This window comes from Stegostoma tigrinum, chromosome 20 (genome assembly GCF_030684315.1).
Source record: "Stegostoma tigrinum isolate sSteTig4 chromosome 20, sSteTig4.hap1, whole genome shotgun sequence".
NCBI classification, from domain to species: domain Eukaryota; kingdom Metazoa; phylum Chordata; class Chondrichthyes; order Orectolobiformes; family Stegostomatidae; genus Stegostoma; species Stegostoma tigrinum.
In genome coordinates this window covers 10,070,065-10,093,880 of record NC_081373.1, presented here as the reverse complement: position 1 = coordinate 10,093,880, position 23,816 = coordinate 10,070,065, and the positions used below count along the sequence as shown (strand labels likewise).

The window sequence follows — 23,816 nt, the reverse complement described above, 5'->3', positions numbered from 1 at the left end:
ACAGTCGCCCAAAGCTGGTCCCTGGTACTGTGTTGCAGTATTGCTAACCTTGAGCTCCCATGCCACCCTTCCCTAAATGATATTATTAGGGAAAGCGATGGCCTGATGGTATTATTGCTAGACTGTTAATCCAGAAACCCAGATAACATTCTAGGGACCCAGGTTGGAATCTCACCATGGCAGATGGTGGAACATGGATTCAACCAAATATCTGGAATTATGAATCTAATGACGGCCATGAATCCATTGCTGATTGTCGGGGAAAACCCATTTGGTTCACCAACGCCCTTGAGGGAAGGAAACTGCCATTCTTACCTGGTCTGGCCTACATGTGACTCCAGACCCACAGCAATGTGGTTGACTCTTAACAGCCTTCTGGGCAATTAGGGATGGGCGATAAATGCTGGCTGGCCAGTGATTGCCCTCATCCCGTGAATGAATAAAACGGTTAGTGAACGAGATGGGTTTTGTATGATACCATTACAGAGATTAGCCTTCCATTCCAGATTTATTGATTGAATATAAATTCCATGAGCTGACATGGTGGTATATGAACCCCCCTCTTCAGAGCATTTGCCCTGGGCCTTCGGCGCAGGCTAGATACCACTGCACCAAGGCCCTCCCACCCTCAAAAATGTGTTGCATGAGGAGTGAAGGAGAGAAAAGGTGGAAGAACAACGGAGAACATTCTATTTCAGAACCCTTTCAGCCCATCCACCAAACACCAACTAAGCGACTAGGAACCAGCTACAGAAGTCAAGAATACTCACAATTCAACACTAAATGAGAGTCTAGTGCAGCTTCAACAGTTCGATGTTGCTGGAGTGCCATTAAGCTTTGTTGCTGAGTGAAACCCATGCTCTGAAACAAATATTAAAAGAGCTGCTGTAAAACCGAGACAACACCTTATACAGACAACCAAAAGCAAAATACTGCAGGTAGTGGAAATCTGAAACAAAGGCAGAAAGTGCTGGAGAAACTTAACAGGCCTGGCAGCATCTGTGGAAAGAGAAACAGAATTAATATTTCAAGTCATTAGATGAAGCATCATACCCGACTTGAAACGTTAACCCTATCTCTCTCTCTCTCTCTCTCTCCCTCTCCATAGTTGCTGCCAGACCTGCTGAATTTTTCCAGCAATTTTAGTGCTTGTTTCAACATCTTACACAGTTTGGTCATCATTTCCCCGCATGTTTCTGTTTTCAAATTTAAAATGGACTACTTATCACGTGGCAAACATATTTAGTTAACCAATCAAGCCAACACAGGATGGAATACAACAGACGTGGAGAAGATATTTCCACATGCAAGTGAGACCATGGTCATGGATGAGGGATAATTACTGCTAAGCAATGTAGAAGTAAACCCCTTTATGCAGAAAGCAGTCAGAATGTGGAACTCACTACCACATGGTGATAGCATCGATACACTTAAGGGAAAGTTGGATAAACACATGGGGAGAAGGGAGAGAATGTTCTGCTGAAAGGCTGAGATTGGGAAGGCTGGGAAGGTATGGATCTTAAAAACCAGCATGCACTTTTTGGGGTGAATGGCCCATTTCTGGCCTGTAAATGTAATATACTGGCCCCTCGCTTGACTGGGTGAAAATATCCTACATTGTCTTAACGAGAGAGGTCTCACATCGGCATCCTAATGGGCCCCACAGCACAAAACTGCTCTAACTTCAGCACACTGAGTTGCCAATGTTGCTCAGAGAGGCCAGTAGTTGGTCAACACAGGGAATCAGAAACCTGGTACAGCATGGGTGCTCTCTGAATGCTTGCTCTGAGGCAGAATGTAGGACCAAGGAGAGAGAGAGAGAGAGAGAGAGAGAGAGAGAGCGCGAGAGAGAGAGCGAGAGACAGAGAGAGAGAGCGAGAGACAGAGAGAGAGAGCGAGAGACAGAGAGAGAGAGAGCGAGAGACAGAGAGAGAGAGAGCGAGAGACAGAGAGAGAGAGAGCGAGAGACAGAGAGCGAGAGACAGAGAGAGCGAGAGAGAGCGAGAGAGAGCGCGAGAGAGCGCGAGAGAGCGAGAGAGAGCGCGAGAGAGAGCGAGAGAGAGCGAGAGAGAGAAGGGAAGGACAGAAATGAGCTAACATCCAAATGTTCAAAAATGACCTCTACAATTTTAATAATAACCATAAACATTAGAACATACACCTACTCCAGATTTCATTCGACCCTGATACCCTCAAAGAAAAAGATAAATGCACACTCAAGAGTCACTAATATTTTTGTTAATGTGCCTTTGAAAACACAGATAGTCTTTGTGGAGGAGTCTTCTACTGAACTGGCACCAATTAAGGAGTTGTTCCTATACTGGGTCATATCTAATTATTCATTATTGCACAAAAAGAGAAACTGAATAAAAACAGAAACAAGAATTAGTAAAAATTATACAATCCCATGAGAGAACAGAACTATCACTCAGTAACTAGCAGTTACAAAGAACCAAACGAGACAGAACTCCACACAAGTACCATCAGTTTTACTGTTTGACCTCAGGACTACAATCTCCATCAAGAGCTTTTCCAAGTCCTTGATGCAATTATTTTGATCAATTCACACGGGTAGTAGACAATAAACTACTCAAGAATTCTAGTCACCGAGCTTAAACAAGCATCCGTCTTACATAGTAAGGTATTTATGTGACTGTAACAGCCAATTTGTCACAACTGGTTTTGTTAGCGTTTATGCTCCACGTGAATCTCTTCTCACTCCCCTTCATCTTACACAAACATGGAGAAACAGAGTTCCAGAAAAGGCCTTTCGGCCCATCAAGACTGCACCGACCTAATCTGTACTAATCCCACATTCCAGCACTTGGCACATAGCTCTGAATGATGTGAAATTTCAATTGTTCATCCAAGTACACATTAAAGGTTGGGGTTTCCCACCTCTACTCTGCACCCAAGCAGTGCATTCCAAACTCCCACTATCCTCTGGGGGTGAAAAATTGTCAATAAATCCCCACAAAACCACCTGCCTTTAACGTAAACAGTACGAGGATTCTTCAAATGAAGGAACAGCTGCTTTCTATTCACTCTGTCCACGGCCCTCATAATCTTGGTGATATCCTCCCGTGTTTATCGAGGATCCCTACCGTGTGGAAACAAGCCCTTCAGCCCAACACATCCACATCTACCATCGGAGCATCCCACCCAGACATATCGGCCACCTAATCTACACATCCCTGAACACTACAGGCAACTTGGTATGGCCAACCCACCTAGGATGAACATGTTTGGACTGTGGGAGGAAACCGGAGCACCCAGAGGAAACCCACGCAGACACGGGGAGAATGAGCAAACTCCCCACAGACAGTCGCCCGAGGCTGGAATTGAACCTGGGTCCCTGGCGCAGTGAGGCTGCAGTGCTAACCACTGAGCCACCGTGCCACCCCAATGTGTTGCATCTGGGCTGTTCACCTCAACTTGTGGTAGCAGTTTCTACATCCTCACCCCTCTGTGAGTGAAGCAGATTCAGTGGAAATGTTTTGATACGTGTGTGTGTGTGTGTGTGTGTGACTGGATGTTGTATAAAGTATATGCTCTGTTACACTCAAATACCCACCTCCTAAATGACTGTTTGATGGCGAGCCAGTCTGTTCACTCCAACTCCCCAAAGCTACAAGGAAAGTTCCCTCTCTGAAGGAAGATTTCAGACAGGTTGAGAATACTATTTAGAGTCTGTCGTGTACCTTGGGTAATCCTCATCAGCAAAATAAAAACAGGCCAATATAATTACAGAGAGCTATATGCCCCAGTCTACCGTGAATAAATAAGACAGAAAATAATCAGGTACTCAAGTCAAGATTGAAGAGTGGGGTACCAGCCTGACTAAACAAAGCCTAAACAATGAGTCTTACATGGCTTTGAATTTGTGCCTGTTACAATAAAATAATGCAGCTGCAGTTTATAAATATTCTGAGTGGTTGACAGTGCTCTCGTTGCTTGGATTCAAATCCTACTCCAGACACCTGAGCATTTAGTCAGACAAGCTCTCCAGTCCAGTACCAAGGCCAGCCACTATCAGAGTGCCCTACGTCAGACGACGTGTTAAACCGAGAGATAACGCAGCGTGGAGCTGGAGGAACACAGCAGGCCAGGCAGCAGACCCTTCTCCAGACCCGAAGCGTCAGCTTTCCTGCTCCTCTGATGCTGCCTGGCCTGCTGTTCCTCCAGCTCCACACTGTGTTATCTCTGACCCTAGCACCAGCAGTTCTTACTATCGCTGAGTGAGTGTTAAATCAAGAACCCAGATGCCCTTTCTGATGGGTCAAAAGATCCCATGCCATTATCCTAAAGAGGAATGGGTGAGGGGGGGGGCACTGTCCATTGTCCTGCCTTTTATCCCATCATCAGTAAAACTAATTGTTTATTAAGTATTGCTGTAGCCTCTGGGAGTTCACTGTGTACAGATAAACCACAGTGTCTCCCACACTACAACCATGTCAGTGAATTGTGTGTGCTCACAGTCAGTTAATTAATGTTTTTTTCCTACAGGTATGAAGTTACACAGACCGGAGGAAAGCATTTTAGGGAACCACCCAGTGACAAAAGCTTTGAACTGGTGAGGTAACAAAATTAAACGGGGAATGCTGATGCTTTAAAAAGAAATGAAGATTTTAAGGGGGGTAAAGGTTTACAGGAACAAATCCAGGGACAGTTCTGCAATTGGATTGGAGAAGCTGGGGAATATTTTGCATCACAAAAAGGTACTGCATAGAGGTATTTGAAGAGAATTCCCACATAAACCACACAAAGGTACTGCATAGAGGTATTTGAAGCAGAATTCCCACATAAACCACACAAAGGTACTGCACAGGGGCATTTGAAGCAGAATTCCCACATAAACCACACAAAGGTACTGCACAGGGGCATTTGACATAGTATTCCCACATAAACGTACTGCACAGGGGCATTTGAAGCAAAATTCCCACATAAACCACACAAAGCTAGTGTCCAAGTTCAGTGGTAAAAGGGAAAGCAAATGGAATTCTTGCCTTTATTTCAAAGACAATTCAGTGGGAAACAGGGAAGTCTTGATGAAACCATACAAGGCACTGCTAAAGACCACACCAACAATATTGCAAACTGTTTCGGTTCCTTATCTAAGCAAAAACAGATTGTCACTGTGGTCATTGGACTGACAAAGTACACTGGGTTGAAGCTGGGATTGAAGGGATTCTCTAATGAGGAGAGATTGAGTAGACTGGGCCTGTACACATTGGAATTTACGAGATGGAGGGGAGACCTTATCAAAACATAAGATTTTTGGGGGATTTGACTACGCCTAGGACCGGAGGGCACAATCTCAGAATAAGGAATTGCACATTTAAGAAAAAGGTGAGAAGGAATTTCATCCTTACCTGGTCTGGCCAACAATGTGACTCCAGACCCACAATGTGGGCGACTCTTAACTGCCCTCTGAAATAGCCAAGAATCTGTGGTATTCTTTACAGTGGAGGGCTGTTGAGGTTGGGTCTTTAAGTCTATTCAAGGGTGAGATGGAGAGATTTATAATCAGTAAGGGATTTCAGGGTTATGGGGTAATGCAGGAAAGTGGAATTGAGGATTGTTAGATCAACCATGATCTCATTGAAAGGCAGAGCAGATTTAACAGGCTGAATGGCCTCCTTCAGCTGCTCCATCTTGTGGTCTTCTGCAAGACAATCTAGAACGAGGCTTCAATCAAGGCTTTTGAACTCCTGAGAGGTCTGGACACAGTAGATGGAGAAACCTGCTCCCCATGGTGAAGAACTAGACACTATTGGTAAAAGGAGTAGGGGTGATATGAGAGAAAGCACTTTTAATGGGTTCCGGAGCGCACTACTTGAGTTAGTGGTAGAGACAGCCTCAGTAGTGAATTTCCAAAGGGAATCTGAAAAGGAGCTGAAGCTTAGAGAGCCACAGAACAAGGGTGAATGGAATAGTAATGCCTAAAGTCCTCTGATAATCATTGCACAGTTCTTAAGCTCCACATGACAATAAATCACAACACTAAATTTTAATGACAATCCTTGCAATTAGGAAGTAATTGAGGACAACACTTGTGAAAGTAATTTTTTTTATATTCATGAAGTCGATCAGCATTTATTGCCTATCCCTAACTGCCCTTGTGAAGGGTATCAACGCACCCACACAGACAATGTATAGACTTTGAAATCTTTGCAACTTCCTGATAGGATAAAGGCACTGCATGAACAAGAGAACATTACTTAACACTTTTTGTTTTCTAAAATTAGCAAAGATTTGAGTAAAAATATCTCCTTTACCATCAGTCTAAACATACGAACTTTGAACAACTCATTAACAGCATCATCACAATCTTTATCCAGCTGCAGGACCAGTTCAAAAGCAGATTCTGCCTCAGAGTACCTCTGTAAAGACAAGTGGTCAATGTTAGCTTTTCAACGCTGCTGTTAAATCATCACAAGTTTATTTCAAACATTATTATTCTTTTTCCTCCTTCTGTATTAAATTCGATGTGAAACCAAGGCGCTCTCTGTCTCTTTTCCAATGGAATTTGAACAGTTCCTGATAATGCTCTCCAGGTGTCAAAGAGACACTGGAAATTCCATTGAACACATTTAATATGGATATATTTACAAAACACCTTTAATATTGCAAAATATCCCAAGTTATCAAACAGAATTTGACATGACTAAGCATTTCCCAAATTCATTCCTCTGCTGTTTTGTTCCTCAGCCCCCTCAGCATCAAACTACACTAATTCTAATCAGCTGCACCCGCTCCATAGCCTTTTATCTTCGGCATTTTAGCTCATTTTAAGATGTTTCTTATTTGTTGTGATGACGGTGAGACTTCTGACCCTGGACTGCTATCGTACTAGTGCTGTTTGAGAGGACATGTGGAATGAGGTGATGAAGAAATCGTACCTGATCTTCCCCAGTTTACAATGAGTCAGTGCGTTTCATTGGTAACTGAAAGGGTGACGGCTCAAGACAATCCAAGGATGAAGCCTTCACTAACTTGAGGGGGCTGCAGATGCCTGAAGGTAATGGTTCCGAACTAATAACGCTCTACGTTCAAATCCCACCATGGTAGATATGTAAAATTTAGCAACTTTTGCTGAGCGGTGTTAGTGACTCTACTACTCAGCCAGAAGGTCCAGGTTCTATCCCACCTAGCCCAGAGGTGTATCATACATCTCCAACCCATTTGATTAAAAGTTTCCATCTGGATGTTCCCATGGATGGCTGTAGAATTCCTTTTGTCTCCACCGTTCTTGCTGCGGTTCATTGCTCAGCTGTTGCTTGTTCAGTGTCCAACAAGTCTACTTAGATACACTTGTCGACATCACAAAACAGACTAGGAGAGCACCATTTTGTGACATTTGAAATGAAATTAACAAATCTTGGGGAACCTGGACACAGCTCCTCCAAACCCTTCACCAACCTCCCATCCAACACCCCTCTCCATCCTATCTTCAACGTTCACTTTCCTCTCCACATCTCCCATTCCTGCCATTTACCTATACACACTTCCCCGCCTGCCCTCAATGCTGATTCATTGCATTCCAAATGATCAGTAAAGGATACAAAATGGACTCAGGGAATGGACATACAAAATCTGGAGTAAATCAATATATGAACAAACATCTGGAGTGGATCAATGAGCTGTCAGCAGCTGAAGTGAACTGATACATTCACCTTTATTCCAACGAGTGCTCTTCCCTTTCTGAAGTAACCTTTCGGCCAGTCAGCAGCGAGTCTGATGGAGGTTTCAGCATCTTCGAGTGCAAGGTTATATTTCTGAAGTCTGTCATAGCAATAGGATCGATTTCCAAAATACCTGCACATGTGGCAAAGTTTTTATTTAGAAACCAGTTCCAGTCTGGCAGTTACACACACCGTTGGCCTGCCACTCTCACATTCCAATCACTTAATCTGAACCAGTGAACTCCTTTGTCCCCGAGCGCTCCTTCTCACCCCACAACCTCTCCATCTCCATTGCATAAATGCTGCCCTCCCCCACACTTCATGTCAGCTCTGTTGAAGAGTCATTTAAATTCGAAACATTAGCTTGCTCTCTCTCCAGTCTGACCCGCTGGGATCTCCAGCACTTTTGTTTTCAACCACAGATACACCAGGCTAGTAAAATGCAACTCAGAATCACACAATTGTTAACAGCACGGAAGGAAGCCATTCAGCCCATCATGCCTGCAATGGTTCTATTACTAGTGTCAATCTCCTGCCTTTCCCCCACATATTTGACACTATTTCTATCCAAATAATTGTCCAATACTCTGCTGAATGTGCAAGTGAACCAGCCTCCACCACATTCCCAGGCAGTGCATTCCATACCCTAAATGGGTGCCATGGTGGCTCAGTGGTTAGCACTGCAGCCTCACAGCGCCAGGGACCCGGGTTCGATTCCAGCCTCAGGTGACTGTCTGTGTGGAGTTTGCACGTTCTCCCAGTGTCTGTGAGAGTTTCCTCTGGGTGCTCCGGTTTCCTCCCACAGTCCAAAGATGTGCAGGCTAGGTGGATCGGCCATGCTAAAATTGCTCATACAGTGTTCAGGGGTGTGTGGGTTATAGAGAGATGGGTCTGGATGGGATGCTTCAACAGGTGGTATGGACTTGTTGGGGTGAAGGGCCTGTTTCCACACTGTAGGGAATCTAATCTAAATACTTGCTGTGTGCAGAAGTTTTATTTTCACACATCACCCTTGTCTTTTTTTTGCACAACCCTTTAAATCTATACCCCTCTCGTTCATGTCCCTTTTACAGGCGGGAACATCTCCCTATCTACATTGTGAAACCCATTCATGATTTTGGAAGCCCCTATCAGACGTCCTCTCTAACTTCTTCTCTCCAAGGGAACAGTCCCAAGGTCTTCAATCTCCCCTCATCACTGAAGTTTCTCATTCCTGGACCCATTCTTGTAAACAGTTTCTGCATCTCTCCAACATATTCACATCCTTCCTGTAATGTGGCACCCACAGCTGTATAGACTATGCTGACTGAGATCTAACAATGTTTTATACAACACTTCCTTGTTCTTGCATTTTATTGCCCAGTAATGGACCAGATCAAACACCCTTGAAATACATTAAGAAGATAGTGTAGTCCCTAACTTTGTCTTACTTTAAAAGCAAGTGTCAGGTGTTGCATTCCAGATGCAATTTGATTGGTTAAACTACCGGCTTTAAAGCAAAACACACATTACTCATTCACTACAGTTAAAATAGAACAAAAGAAAGAAGAAATTGGAATAACTTAACCCCACTGGAAAACTTAACAGAATAATAGTTTATTTAACTACAAGGCAGTAACAGTACCAATATTGTAACATCCCATAAACATGCCCTTGACAATGGTAAATTCAGTAAAAGAGATGCAATTCTACAGTTCGGGTGGAAAAACATCAAGAGAAACCTTTGAGAGAGAGTAGCAAGGAGAGCTGTACTGTAGCTTCCAAAACCAGCTCCAACACACCTGCAACTGCTAAAACCAAAACTAAAAGTCCTAGTTCTGGGGGAGCTTGACCCCACCCATTCAGGCTGCTTCTATTGTTTCAACTTTAAAAAAAACCCAATGCCTCACAAACTGTTTACTTTATTGGCTCCGAGTAAACCAAATGGCACCTCTGTCTCAACCTTTCTTCATGAAAGCAAGGATAAAATACATCCCTTAAGCCATGGCACTTTCATAGCCCCTATTAATAAAGCTGAGGATACTGAACGCTTTACTAATTGTTCTCTCTACTTGTCCTGTCACTTTCAATGGTCTGTGCATGTATATACCCAGGTCCTCTGTTCCTACAGCATCCTTAGGATTATACACTCTATTTTATATATCAATTTCCCTCCTACCAAAGGGCATCATCTCACACTTCATTGAGGGGTGAAAGGTATAGGACAGATGTTAAAGGTAGTTTCTTTACTCAGAGAGTAGTAAGGGTATGGAACGCTTTGCCTGCAACGGTAGTAGATTTGCCAACTTTAAGTACATTTAAGTTGTCATTGGACAAGCATATGGACGTACATGGAATAGTGTCCGTTAGATGGGCTTCAGATTGGTATGGCAGGTTGGCACAACATCGAGGGCCGAAGGGCCTGTACTGTGCTGTAATGTTCTATATTTTATATGTTCTATGTTCTTTGCATTGAAATTCTTCTGCCACGTATCTGTCCACTCTATCAAATTGCCTATGTCCTTTGGAGTTCCACATTTTTCTCCTCACAGGTTACAATTCTTCCAAGGTTTGAGCCATCTGCAAACTTTGAAATTGCTTCCACACAGACCAAGATTTAGATCATTAACATACATCTACATCTCGATTATTAATGTATCATAGTGGTGAGCTCCCAAGGAAGGTAACGGAATTCCCCGCATAGAGGGGGCAAACAGGTCCAAGTCATTATGTCACCAGGCGAAGGAGCAGTTCTCCAAAAGCTTGTGATTTCAAATAAACCTGTTGGACTATAACCTGGAGTCCTGTGACTTTTGACCTTGTCCAACCCAGTCCACCACCCATACTTCCACATCATAGCTACCATCCGCACCATACTCTGTCCCACAGAAACAGAGTTAATATTTCAGATTAATGACTTGTCAGATTCCCAGAATCTTCATTATCATTCTCCTAACGCCCGTCTTTAATTTTTCTCATGGCAAAGCCGTGCTCTGTCAGGACAACTTGCTAACCAATCAGTGCCTTTTTTCTCCAGTGGTAAAAATCATCGTATTCAGTTGAAATTTGGCACCCTTGTGAACTGTCCTGAATCATTGAATTGAATTGAATGAGCTTTATTGTCACATATACTCACATGAGTACAGTGAAACGTTTATAAGTCGCCATTTACAGCCCCATCTTAGGCACAATGGTACCTGGGTACAGATTCTGGAGAAAAATAAAGAAATAAAGAGTCCAACACTGCTGACATTCAAAAGTACACAATTGCAGTAATAAATTAGAAAAGTAAAGAAACAAGAAGTTCAGAATAAAAATCCTTCCACGATAGGATAATAAAGAAAAGAATTTTTTTAAAAAAAGAGAGGAATTAGTCTATTTCATGGGCCCTGACCTTGAGGACCCAACTGACGTTGCGAGTCTGGGCTCTTCTTCAGAAATGGATTCTTCAAGATTTCTGAAAAAAGTTTCAGACCCGAAACGTCAGCCTTCCTGCTCCTCTGATGTTGCTTGGCCTGCTGTGTTCATCCAGCTCGACACCTTGCTATCTCAGATTCTCCAGCATCTGCAGTTCCTACTATCTCTCACATTAAAATAATCTGCCTTAGTTTCACCTGCTCACTTAGTCTGCCAACATCCCCTTGTAACCTGCTGCTCCTGTCCACGCAAAGGTGCTACATCATTGCAAATTTTCATTCATTCTTATAAGCTACATTTATCAGATCCAATTTCAACAGCAGCAGAATCAATGGACAGTTGAATCTTGTCTACCATCAAATACAAGCATTCAAAAAAACTAAAAATGGTAAGTCACCAGGACCAGACATGATGAATCAAAAGATACTGAAAGAGTAAGGATAGCAATTGTAGAGACATCGGCCATAATATTTCTACAATCCTTAGGTACATGGGTGACACCAGAGGACCGTAGCATTTCAACTGTTACACATTTCTTCAAGGAAGGGGTTAAGGAAAAACTCAGCGATCAGAGACAAGATAGTTCAACTTTCATTTGAGGAAAATAATTAGAAAAAGTAATCTGGGACAGAGTTGACAATCTGGGACAAGACTGGTTCAATTAAGAAAAGTAAGCACAGATTTAGAGTCACAGAATCATAGAACTGTATAGCATGGAAACTGAGGTAACAAGGTGTAGAGCTGGATGAACACAACAGGCCAAGCAGCATAATAGGAGCAGGAAAACTGATGTTTTGGGCCCAGACCCTTCTTCAGAAATCATTTGTGAAGAAGGGTCTAGGTCCAAAATGTCAGCTTTCCTGCTCCTCTGATGCTGCTTGGCCTGCTGTGTTCATCCAGCTCTACACCTGTTACCACAGATTCTCCAGCATCTGCAGTTCCTACTATCTCAGCATGGAAACAGACCTTTCAGTCCAACTCGTCCATGCTAACCAGAAAATCTAGTCCTATTTGGCCTATATCCTCTAAACTCTTCCCATTCATATAGCCATCCAGATGGCTTTTAAATGTTGTAATTGTACCAGCCTCCACCACTTCCTCTGGCAGCACATACATGCACCACCCTGTGTGTTCATCCTAACATGTTCAACATTCTTGATGAGTTAAGAGAGAGGGTTAATGAGGGTTATGTGGTAATGGGTGTTGGATAAAATGCCATTGAATAGGCTTGCCTGCAAAGATTAAGCCCATGGAATAGAAGGGACGATGGGTACAGGGTTACAAAGTTGGCTGAGTGACACTGAACAGAGAACGGTACTGGAAAAGGCGAAAATGAGGAGAGGGAATTCAACAGAACAGCGCAGTGCTAAAACTAACTGCAAATTTTGTGCAATGCTCTCAAATTGGCTGAGTGAACACAGAGCAAACGATTTCCGATAATTGTTCTCTAGACTGGAGGAGGGTAACACAGTGGGTTCCCCAGGGCTCCGTACGCCACCTTGGTCTACCTTTAATCTATCGCAATGACACAGGCATGGGTGTGCACAGTAGAATTTCAATTTAGCAGACGACTCAAAACCTGAAAGTGCTGCCATCAGTAAAGAAGCTAGTGAAGGATTTCGAGAGAACATAGAATAACAGACTCGTACTGCAGAGAAATGTGAAGTGATACCTACTCTTTGGAAAAATGAGACATGGCAACGTAAAGTGAAGGATACAACTCTAAAGAACCCAGAGGCACATGTGCAACAATTCTAAAAAGTGCCAGGGTGGGTTCAGAAAGCTTTTAAAAGGGCATTCAACATGCAACGCTTTAAACAGAAACAGAGACAGTGTGTACAAAGTCAGGAAGAGGTACTGCATCGTGATATAACATTGGTTTAGCCTCAACTAGAGCACTGTATCCAATTCCAAGTGGAACACATGGAGAAAGATGTTAATGCCCTAAAGAGGAATGGAAAGGATTTACAAGATCGATTCCACGGATGTAGGGCTTCAGATATTTTGCAGAAGCTCAGACTGTTCCCTTTGGAGAAGGCTGAGAGGGAATTATGGTCATAGAGTCAAACATGACATAAACAGGCTTTCAGTCCAACTAGTCCATGTGGACCATAATCCCAAACTAAACCAGTCTCACACCTGCCTGCACTTGGCACATGTCCCTCTACAGAGTAGCTAGAAGCTGGAATGGACTGACCAGGAAGACAGTAGAAGCAGATTCAATTGGGCTTTCGGTAAGGAATTGAGGATTTTCATTTGAAAAACGTAAGGGCACAGGGCTCTGGAGGAAGGTAAGGCAGGGGGTGCGGTTTGGAAATAACTAGGCTGCTCTTGGACAGAGCTCAATGGGCCATACAGCCGCCTACTGAGCTCTACCCAATCTATAGTGACTGCCTGGGAAACTTTCAAACTTACATTTTGATTGGTTTTAGTAGGGAAGGGAATTATAATATTTCATTCCTGATTAGCCAACGGAGAGTGTGAAAGAACCGTGAGGCTGCTAACATGTGTCAGATTCTGAAGATTCTCCGACCAAGTTACCCTACAGTTTGGATCTACATAGAGCCCACAAATGCTGCCCAGAAATGTAGGTTAGTGCCACAAAACGAGAATCGCTCACCTAGCAGAGGCTGCTACTTCTCTTCACTGAACAGCCTCTTCACTTCAGACCAAAGCTTAGAGCAGAGAGTGGGCTCCCAAGGAGCTGTGCTTCACTTTGGAACCAGTTTGGTTCTCAGCTCCACAGTTAGACAAGTTCATTCACAACGCACAAACTTTTGGTATTAAAGCTGGTGCCCGGCTGCTCTGCAACTGAGCTCTCCCCGTTTCGGCTTGTAAAGTTTCTCAAAGTATTCCCAGAAGTCGAGAGAGAGAGATCACAGAAGACTTGTGCATTTGACCATGTCTAGGGCAGGAAAGACTTGAACTAGGGGCTGTGAGTCAGAGGGAGGGACATTACCCACTGCATCACAACAGCTCTTAGAACCCAACACTTTTCATTGTCATACAGGGCGAGGCGGTGGCCGAGTGATATTGTTGCTGGACTGTTAGTCTGGGGACCCAGGTTAAAATCCCACCACGGCAGGTGGTGGAATTTAAATTCAACTAAAATATCTAGAGTTAAGAATCTAATGATGACCATTATCATTAAAACCCATCTGGTTGGCTAATGCCCTTTAGGGAAGGAAACTGCCACCCTTACCTGGTCTGGCCTACATGTGACTCCAGACCCAAAGCAATGTGGTTGAGTCTGCATGCCCTCTGGGCAATCAGGGAAGGGCAATAAATGCTGCCTGGCCAATGATGCCCCCATCCTGTTAATGAATAGAAAACAAACCCACCAGCAAATCACCCATTTGACTGTGTAAGCTAATAAATTATGAGCACTGCATACTAGGGCTTTATAATGTGGATAGATGTGAAGGTATCCAGTTTAATAGCAAATGCAGTGAGACAGGTTATTAGCTGAATGGTGTAAGGTCAGACAAGAATGTGCAAAGAGGTGTGAGTGTTCCTTCGACACCAGTCGCTGAAAGCATGCAGGTACAGCAGATGGTGAAGAAGCCAAGCAGTACATGGGCTTTCACAGCAGGAGGACTCCAATACAGGGGCAGGGATATCTTGCTGCAATTGTACAGGATCTCGTCAAGGCCAAATCGGGAACACTGAGTGAAGTTTTGGTTTCCTTGCTGTAGAGGAGTAAAGCAAAGCCTTGATTCCTGATATGGCAGGACCGACGTATGAAGAGAGGTTGAACTCGTTAGGACTATATTCACTGGAGTTCAGGAGAATGAAGGCGGAACTCATAGAAACCTATAAAATTCTAACAGGACTAGACAGGCGAAGATGACTGAGAAAGTCCAGAAGCAGAGGCCACACTCTAAAGGGTACGGGGTGGGCCATTTAAGACTGAGATAAGGAGAAATGCCTTCACCCAGAGGGTGGGGAGTGTGTGGAATTCCCTGCCACAGGAGGCGGTAGAGGCCAAAGCATTGAATGCTTTCAGGAAGGAGGTGGATATAGACTATAGGGATCATAGGGGCATGGGGAGAAATTAGAAACAGGTTCCCGAGTTGGACAATTAGCTATGATCACCTCTTCTGTCAAGCAGGAGATACAGAAGCTTGAACACAAGCACCAACATGTTGAAGAACAGCTTCTCCCTTGCTGTTATTAAACTGTTGAATGGACCTCTCTAACCTCAAATAAGGTTGATCCAGCTTTGTGCACCTCCTGTCTAGTTTAGACCTGTGTGCCTCGCTCTGTCTAAGCACCCTATGATCTGTATGTCCTTGTTTGTTATGATCTGCCTGCACTGCTTGCAAAACAAAGCTTTTCACTGTACTTGGGTACATGCGCCATCAATAAAGTCAAATCGAATAATCGTAATGAATAGGGAGCAGGGTTGAAGGGCTGAATAGCCTACTCCTACTTCCTATGTTTCATCTGACAGTTTGTTTAAAGCCCTGCACACAGTCCTTGTCCACCCACTGGCTGGACACTGCACCCGGCCATTTCATATCGAACGCATCCTAATGAAATAGCTCAATATTCCCATTGTACCAATCCCAGTGAGCCCTGAGTCAAATGCCCTTCTTCCTGCCCCAAACCTGACACAACCGCTCCTGAGATATAAGATTCTAATTTTAGAGACTACTCGATTGTCTGCAGGTAATTATTCCTGAAAGAATAAACGCACTTCTGCTGCATAGACAAAGTGAGAATCGATCAATCACATTTATCCTGGAAATTAGTTATTGAAAGAGTGTTTTATGTATGAAAAACATGTCAGTTTTCCTTTCAGGTAGGACTGACTTAGTTTTCACTCTCGGTTAATGAATGCCAATGTTATAATAAAGGAGATCAGACACAGTCAAATAGCATTCCATCAGTCTTACAGTGCAGAAAAACAAAATGTTTTTGCTTTGTGATTTGCGATTAATGTTTTACTTTGCCACGATGCATAAATTTAATGGTTTCTCAGCTCATGCCCAGCTCGATGAACAATTCCAAGCCTATCAATGGGGGAGCTACAGCTTGTCCCTGGCACTGCTAACTCTCAGTCATCAGGTCCTGGGCTTGATCCCCAGCCAGAGGACCCAAACCCACCACCCACTGGAAACAGGAATGGGACCAATTTGAGGGAGAGTGGGTTCCTCCTCTAAAGGAGTGCCTAGGGTTGCCAATAGTGAGGAACACACAGACACTACATCCTGCACCATTGCTCACCAGGATGCCAGGGTCACCAGTAAAGCAGAGCCCAAGATGGTGACAGCTGACTAGGCAACATCTAGGCTCCTCAGCCCAGAGCTCATCCTCAGTCAACTTTTTCTTTTTTCTTTTTCTTCCTGTCTCTGTCTGATTTTCTATGATTTTAAAGAGTTTTTGTTTAAGAAAGGAAAAAACTTACCTTAGAGTAACCAATGGCTGGAGTGGCCTGGCGGAGCGGAGCGGGGTGTGGTGCAGGCCTGGAGCGGAGTGTGCTGGAGGCCCGGAGCGGGGTGCAGGCCTGGAGCGGAATGCAGGCCCGGAGCGGAGTGTGCTGGAGGCCCGGAGCAGAGCGGGGTGCAGGCCTGGAGCGGAGTGTGCTGGAGGCCCGGAGCGGGGTGCAGGCCTGGAGCGGAATGCAGGCCCGGAGCGGAGTGTGCTGGAGGCCCGGAGCAGAGCGGGGTGCAGGCATGGAGCGGAGTGTGCTTGAGGCCCGGAGCGGAGCGGAGTGCAGGCCTGGAGCGGAGTGTGCTTGAGGCCCGGAGCGGAGCGGAGTGCAGGCCTGGAGCGGAGTGTGCTTGAGGCCCGGAGCGGAGCGGCGTGCAGGCCTGGAGCGGAGTGTGCTGGAGGCCCGGAGTGGAGCGGGGTGCAGGCCTGGAGCGGAGTGTGCTGGAGGCCCGGAGCGGAACGGGGTGCAGGCCTGGAGCGGAACGTGCTGGAGGCCTGGTGCCGGGTGCGGTGCAGGCCTGGAGCGGAGTGTGCTGGAGGCCTGGAGCGGAGCGGGGGTGGAGGCCTGGAGCGGAGTGCGCTGGAGGCCCCCGAGCAGAGCGGGGGTGGAGGCCTGGAGCAGAGCGGGGTGCAGGCCCGTAGCGGACCAGGGCGCAGGCCTGATCTACTGCAATGTAATGTTTACCATAATCTATTTATCTGACTGTAATGTTTATCCTTTACAACTTTATGTCTTATTTTCTAACTTATACTATGAATATTTGTAAGGTAATGTAACTTTTACTTGTCTTTATTTCTTGTTTTGTGTCAAAGATTTGTACCTGAGACTGTGCTGTGAGTTTACAAAACAGGGAGGACGGACAGGTCAAGGGGGCGGGATGAGGTTAGTAGGTAGGAGATGGGGGTGCGGCTTGAGGTGGAGGAGTGGATAGTGGATAGGTGGGAGGAAGGACAGCTTAGGGAGGCAGAGACAAGCTGGGCTGGTTTAGGGATGCTGTGGGGGAAGGGGAGATTTTGAAGCTTGTAAAGTCCACATTGATACCATTGGGCTGCAGGGTTCCCACGCGGAATATGAGTTGCTGTTCCTGCAACCTTCGGGTGGCATCATTGTGGCACTGCAGGAGGCCCATGATGGACATGTCATCTGAGGAATGGGAGGGGGAGTTGAAATGGTTCGCGACTGGGAGGTGCAGTTGTTTGTTGCAAACCGAGCGGAGGTGTTCTGCAAAGCGGACTCCCAGGAAGAGGTGACATTTTAGGTCAGTTACACACACACTGTCTCGATCTCTCAAAGACATGCACATGTGAATCTATGAGGTGAATTTGTATTTGCTAATACGTTCTATTTTATTCAAAAAGCACACAAATTATAGACAGTCAGTCAATGTGGCGTTTTACAAATTCCTACTTTACACATGTCTGCCTCCAAACCAAAACACAACCAGATTCTAAACAAGGCCTCACACCTAACATGCACTGTCTGACCTAAAATGTCACCTCTTTACAGTGATAAAACCCTTAGTTGTCTCAGGACAGTGACCTCAAAGGAATTTGGGGATTTGCATACACATATTAACCAATTAAAACCTTCTAACTGGTTAAAGATTCAGCAGCATCTTAGGTTTGTTCAGTCCATCCTCATCAATGGTGTGGGCCTAGATCTTTTACTTATAAATTCTGTGTCTGATACCACCTCAATAACACCTGAAGGAGGAGTAAGACTCCAAAAGCTTGTGTTTTCAAATAAACCTGTTGGACTATAATGTTTTCTGAAGCAGGGTCTAGTCCCAAAACGTCAGCTTTCCTGCTCCTCTGACGCGGCTTGACCTGCTGTGTTCATCCAGCTCCACACCTTGTTATCTCGGACTACAACCCAATGTTGTGTGATTTCGGATACTGTGACAATGTGACAATTGTTATACAGGTTTATAGTCACACAGTAGAGCCCAATAGACAACAGCCAACAAACTGAGAGATAGCAGGAACTGCCGATGCTGGAGAATCTTGAGACAACAAGGTGTAGAGCTGGACGAACGCAGCAGGCCAAGCAGCATCAGAGGAGCAGGAAGGCTGACATTTCGGGCCTAGACCCTTTTTCAGAAATGGATTTCCAGCTCTACATCTTGTTATCTCCGATAAACTGAGAGGTGGTGCTCATGTCCCATACAGCCTCCCCTCTTGACTAAACTTCAGCCCACTCCCTACCTCACATCTTACAAAAACAACCAAAGACGCCGCTCTTAAAATAAGTGAGCCTTACAAAAAGTTCAAATTAATTCGATCAAAAATACTGAAACAGACATTGTTAAATCAAATTGGTTTCCATCACTTGTTCACCCTCGAGACCTCAGATCAAAAAACAAACTCACCCAGCCCCCCAATCAATAAAGAGAAAGACTGATCTTCAGCAGAGAATGATTGATCTTCTCACCAGTAGCTGAACAAAATCCTGTTGCCGGAATTAAATTGCCAGAGAGCAACAGAAAGTGACACTGTGATGAATGCTGAGTTTGGATGTTAATGTTTTTTTTTTGCACGCAGTTGAGTTGGGAGTCACACAGCCCGGCCCTACACTGCTGAGTGCTGACAACTCCCAAGTATTCAATTAGTTTTGTCCCCACATTCCAAACTTGCACAGCAACACATACTGTACAAAGGCCACCATATTAGCTCCGTGCTGTTTCTAAGCCAACAATTACACCACCATTTGTTCAGTGCATGGACCAGGGATAGGAAGAAAATGCTACTGACACTTCCAGCACAGTCAGAGGTCACTCAGCCCATTTGTCTGTGCTGGCTCTTTGCTAAAATACTTCAAAACCAATCCCATTGCCCTGCTCTCTGCCTCCACCTCCAATACTTAGCCAAGAGTTTCCTATCCTTAATTTCAATAGCCTCACTCCTGTTTCCAAAGCCTCTATGACTTCACCCCTCCCCATTCTCTAACTCTCCAAGATCTCTGCGCTCCTCTTGTGCAGCTCCAATTGTAATCGCCCCACCATTGGTGGCTACGCCTTCAGCTGCCTGGGCTCCAAGCTCTGGGATTTCCCTCCTTAGGTCTCTCCACCTCCCTAAACAACTTCTTACAATCTAGTTTGTCAACCCCAAGCTTTTGGCCATTCATGGTGCATAGCATCCCGACGCTATGAGAACTGGTCCTTAGGCCCAACAAGTCCACACCGATCATCAGAGCAGCCCACCCAGCCCCATTCCCCTGATCCACACGTCCATGGACACTCTGGACAATTTAGCATGGCCAGTCCACCTCGCCTGCACATCTTTGGACTGTGGGAGGAAACCGGAGCACCCAGGGGAAACCCACACAAACACAGGGAGAATGTGCAAACTCCACACAGACAGTCACCCCAGGTTGGAATTGAACCCGGGTCCCTGGTGCTGTGAGGCTGCAGTGCTAACCACTAAGCCACCGTATGTCTTTCAGTGTCAGACTTCGATGTGGTGAAGAGTCTTGGGGCATTTCATTCAAGGCAGTATATACTTTTTTTTATTCATTTACAGAACGTGGGCATCACTGGCCAGGCCAGCAATTATTACCCAGAGGTCATTTATGAGTCATCCACATTGCTGTGGGTCTGGAGTCACATGTAGGTCAGACCAGGTAAGGATGGCAGTTTCCTTCCCTAACGGACTAGATGGTTTTTTCTGACAATTGACAATAATCTCAGGGTCGTCATTAGATCCGTAACTCCAGATCCTTTACTGAATTTGCCATTTGCCATGGCGGGATTTGAACTGGGATCCCCAGAACATGAGCTGGGTCTCTGGGTTAATAGTCTAACGATAATACCACGAGGCCATTGTCTCTGCGATAGCGAATGTGAGTGTCATTGCTCCATTTAAAGCCCATCTGTTCGGCCAAATCTCTCTCAATTCTACTACAAATGGCGGGCAGCAGCTCACACTGAAGGATCGTGCAGGGCAGACCACAGTCCCAGGTCATAGCTGAGGTCTGTACCAGTCACTTTTAAACAGTCTTCAGGACTGAAGATGTTACTAATTCTTTCAAATGGAGGGGATGCCGGAACTGAATGTATAAACACAGGATATAGGCCATTCAGCCCCTTGAGGCCAGTCTTCCATTCAATAAAACCCTGGACTCGAGATAAAGGGAAGGTGGCAGCAGTGGAGAAGGGAGCAAGAGTTGGGAGGGGGAGGAAGAGTGAGCGAGAGAGAGAGAGAGATGGAGGAATGAAGAAATAGAGAGAAGAAGGAAAGGCAGAAAGAGACAGGGAACAATAAAGCATGGGGAGAAAGAGAAAGATAATGAGAAAGAGACGCACATATCCTTAGATGCAGAAGGAGGCTATTTGATCCATCCAAGCTTCACCAGCCCTTCATACAAGCATCTGTTACCCAGTGTCAAACTCCCGCCTTCCCTCCTTGGGGAAAAGGTGAAGGGGAGACTGAGAAAGGCCAGGAGAAAGTACACACATAAAAGAGAGAGAAATACAAATAAGTGGAGTGGAGGGAGAGGGAAGGTGGGGAGAAGCCTGTTGCGGCCTCACAGTTTGGTGAAGTGAGATTCGTTCCTATATCAAGTCACAGACAGTATCGTGGTGACAAGCTGAGATTAATTCGCTGAACGTTCCTGAGGCCAAACCAATGCAAGCTGACGGGTTCTTTAAAATTATTAGTGGAACAACAGTGCCCTCCGGTGTCAGGATTCACAGCAGCACGCCAAGGACCAGACCTCTCCAGCCATTCATGGCCGATCCAACAACGAGACTGATCAGTGACAATTTAACAAAAGCCGAGTTTTATTTTGATTTACGTCCCATTGGTATTCCCTGCAGCTGACATTCTGGGGCTGTTTCGGTGTGGGGGGGTGGGCGATGGAGAATGGGAATGGGAATGGGAATGTGGGAAATTTTTGATTATGAAGTGGCGGAAGCAGCCCAGAAATTCGGGATTCACCCGCAACAGTCTTTCCCCATTGTCACAGAAACACACAGGAGCTAGATTGGGCCATTCAGCCCCTCGAACCTGCTCCTCCCAATCCATATGGCCGATCATCTAACTCAGTCCCACATTCCTGCCTTTTCCCTAGCCCTAAGAACTATATCTAACACCTTCTTAAACACATTCAATGTTTAATCCTTAAGAGATAGCAGGAACTGCCGATGCTGGAGAATCTAAGATAACAAGGTGTAGAGCTGGATGAACACAGCAGGCCAAGCAGCTTAGGAGCAGGAAGGCTGACATTTCTGAAGTAGGGTCTAGGCCTGAAACATCAGCCTTCCTACTCCTCTGATGCTGCTTGGCCTGCTGTGTTCTTCCAGCTCTACACCTTGTTATCTCAGAAGTTTTAGCCTTAACCAATTTTTGCGGTAGTGTCTTCTACACAGGCTTCCGACTCTCTGGGTGAAGAAATTTCTCCTCATCTCAGTCCTAAATGGCATGGTCCATTATCCTTCGACTGTGACACCTGGTCAGCCATGATAGGGAATAGTCTTCCTGTGGTTACTCTGTCTCATCCCGTTAGAAATTTTTAGGTTTCTCTGAGGTCCCTCCATTCTTCTAAACTCCAGTGAATGCAGTCCTAACTGATCCAGTCTCTCTTCACTCGTCATCCCAGGAATGTGTCTGGGAAACAGAGATTCCCACCTGCAATGGGTTTCCAATTGGATGGTTAAACATTGGGTTTGAGTCTGCAGGAGCTGCCCTGGAGATACTGTGCTGGTAACACACAAAGTATCTGTACATTAAGTGTGTTCAGGACTGAGAGAGACAGGCTTTTTTAATCAGAAATTGAATTGAGGGTTGTGGACTAAAGGCAAGAGAGTGGTGTTACAGGTTATCAGATGGTCTCATTTAATGGTACAGCAGATTTGATGGGCTGAAAGGTCTACTTCTGCTCCTACATTTTCAGGTAGGAACATCGTTTGTTGCCCATCCCTAATTGCCCTTGAACCTAGTTGTTTGCCTGGCCCTTTCAGAGGGCAGTTAAGATGCGACTGCATTGCTATGGGTCTGGAGTCACATGTAGGTCAGACCAAATAAGGATGGCAGATCTCTGTCCTTAAACAGGAGATTAGCGAGCCAGATGGGACTATTACAACAACCGAGTTTAGTTTCATGTCACTGAGATTGGCTTTCATTTCCAGATTTGATTAATTGAATTTAAACCTCAGTCACTCCCGCGTTCCTAACTCAACTTAACCCTAGCCCACTCAGCCCTCTGGAAGACTATCCCAGCGATATTACCACGACGCCACCAAGTCCCTGCGCAATCGGCCTCATTGGCGTATTTCAAAGATGATTCCACCCCCGTGAAACTGATCGGCTGTAGGTCCCTCGGCCAACCCTCAGAAATTACACCACCACCCATCACAAGCACCCCAACACACACACACACACACACACACACACACACACAGCTGTTTCATTACCTGTGATCCTTGGGATTAAATTCGACAGCCTCAGTAAAGAGCTCGACAGCCTCAGCATAGTAGCCTTGTTTGACCAGGTCAATCCCTTGCTCTGTGAGGCACAACAGACAATGGGTGAAATGAGGAGCTCAGACAATGTGAAACATTTGCTGGACCTCACTAACAGCGTTCCCTCTGGATCCCTCGCTCAGTTGACTGGAAGGCTGGTTTGCGATGTACAATGACACCTACAGCACGGGTTCAATTCCCATCAGCGGCTGAGGTCACTCTGAAGGGCGGACCTTCCAAACCACTCCCCTCGCCCCCAGGAAGGGTGACCCCTCTGGTCGAACCCCCACCCGTTGTCCCTGTCTAATGGGCGGGCGAGAGAACGAGGGTGGGAAGCGGGTCTGGGGAGGAGGCACCCAGTGGATCAGGCAAAGATGAGACTCTGTACCTCACACCCCAGGATCAGTCCCAGACGGGACAGCAGGCTAGGTGGAGGAGTGGGCTTCCTGAGACTGCACAGTGTCGGCCGGGGGGGGGGGGGGGGGGGGGGGGAGCGGGGAATATGGAAGGGGGTGGGAAGAGGCGGAAGATAGTGAGGGAGAGCCGGAGATGGGGGGTTCGAGAGGGAGAGACGGTGGGAAGAGATGAAGGGGAACATGGAGTGGAGAGAGGGGGAGTGGGGAGAGGGAGAGGGGGAGAGATTGGGGGGAACGGGGTAGAGATTGGGGGGAAGAGATGGAGGGGGAAGGGGAGAGATGGAGGGGGAAGGGGAGAGATGGAGGGGGAAGGGGAGAGATGGAGGGGGAAGGGGAGAGATGGAGGGGGAAGGGGAGAGATGGAGGGGGAAGGGGAGAGATGGAGGGGAAGGGGGTGAGATGGAGGGGAAGGGGGTGAGATGGAG

At 45.8% G+C, this 23,816-nt stretch overlaps 1 protein-coding gene across 4 annotated transcripts in view; it reads right to left on the bottom strand.

Annotated features, from left to right (window-relative positions):
• zgc:123010 (uncharacterized protein LOC641500 homolog) overlaps positions 1 to 23,816 on the bottom strand; it is a 146,242-nt gene that overhangs the window by 37,249 nt on the left and 85,177 nt on the right. For all 4 annotated transcript variants that reach the window (XM_048550998.2, XM_048550995.2, XM_048550997.2 and 1 more), the window contains exons 8-11: positions 22,928 to 23,018; positions 7,677 to 7,818; positions 6,279 to 6,383; positions 771 to 861 (exon numbers count right to left, since the gene is read on the bottom strand). In XM_048550998.2, coding sequence (XP_048406955.1) covers positions 771 to 861; positions 6,279 to 6,383; positions 7,677 to 7,818; positions 22,928 to 23,018 — 429 coding nt within the window. The remainder of the gene's footprint in view (positions 1 to 770; positions 862 to 6,278; positions 6,384 to 7,676; positions 7,819 to 22,927; positions 23,019 to 23,816) is intronic.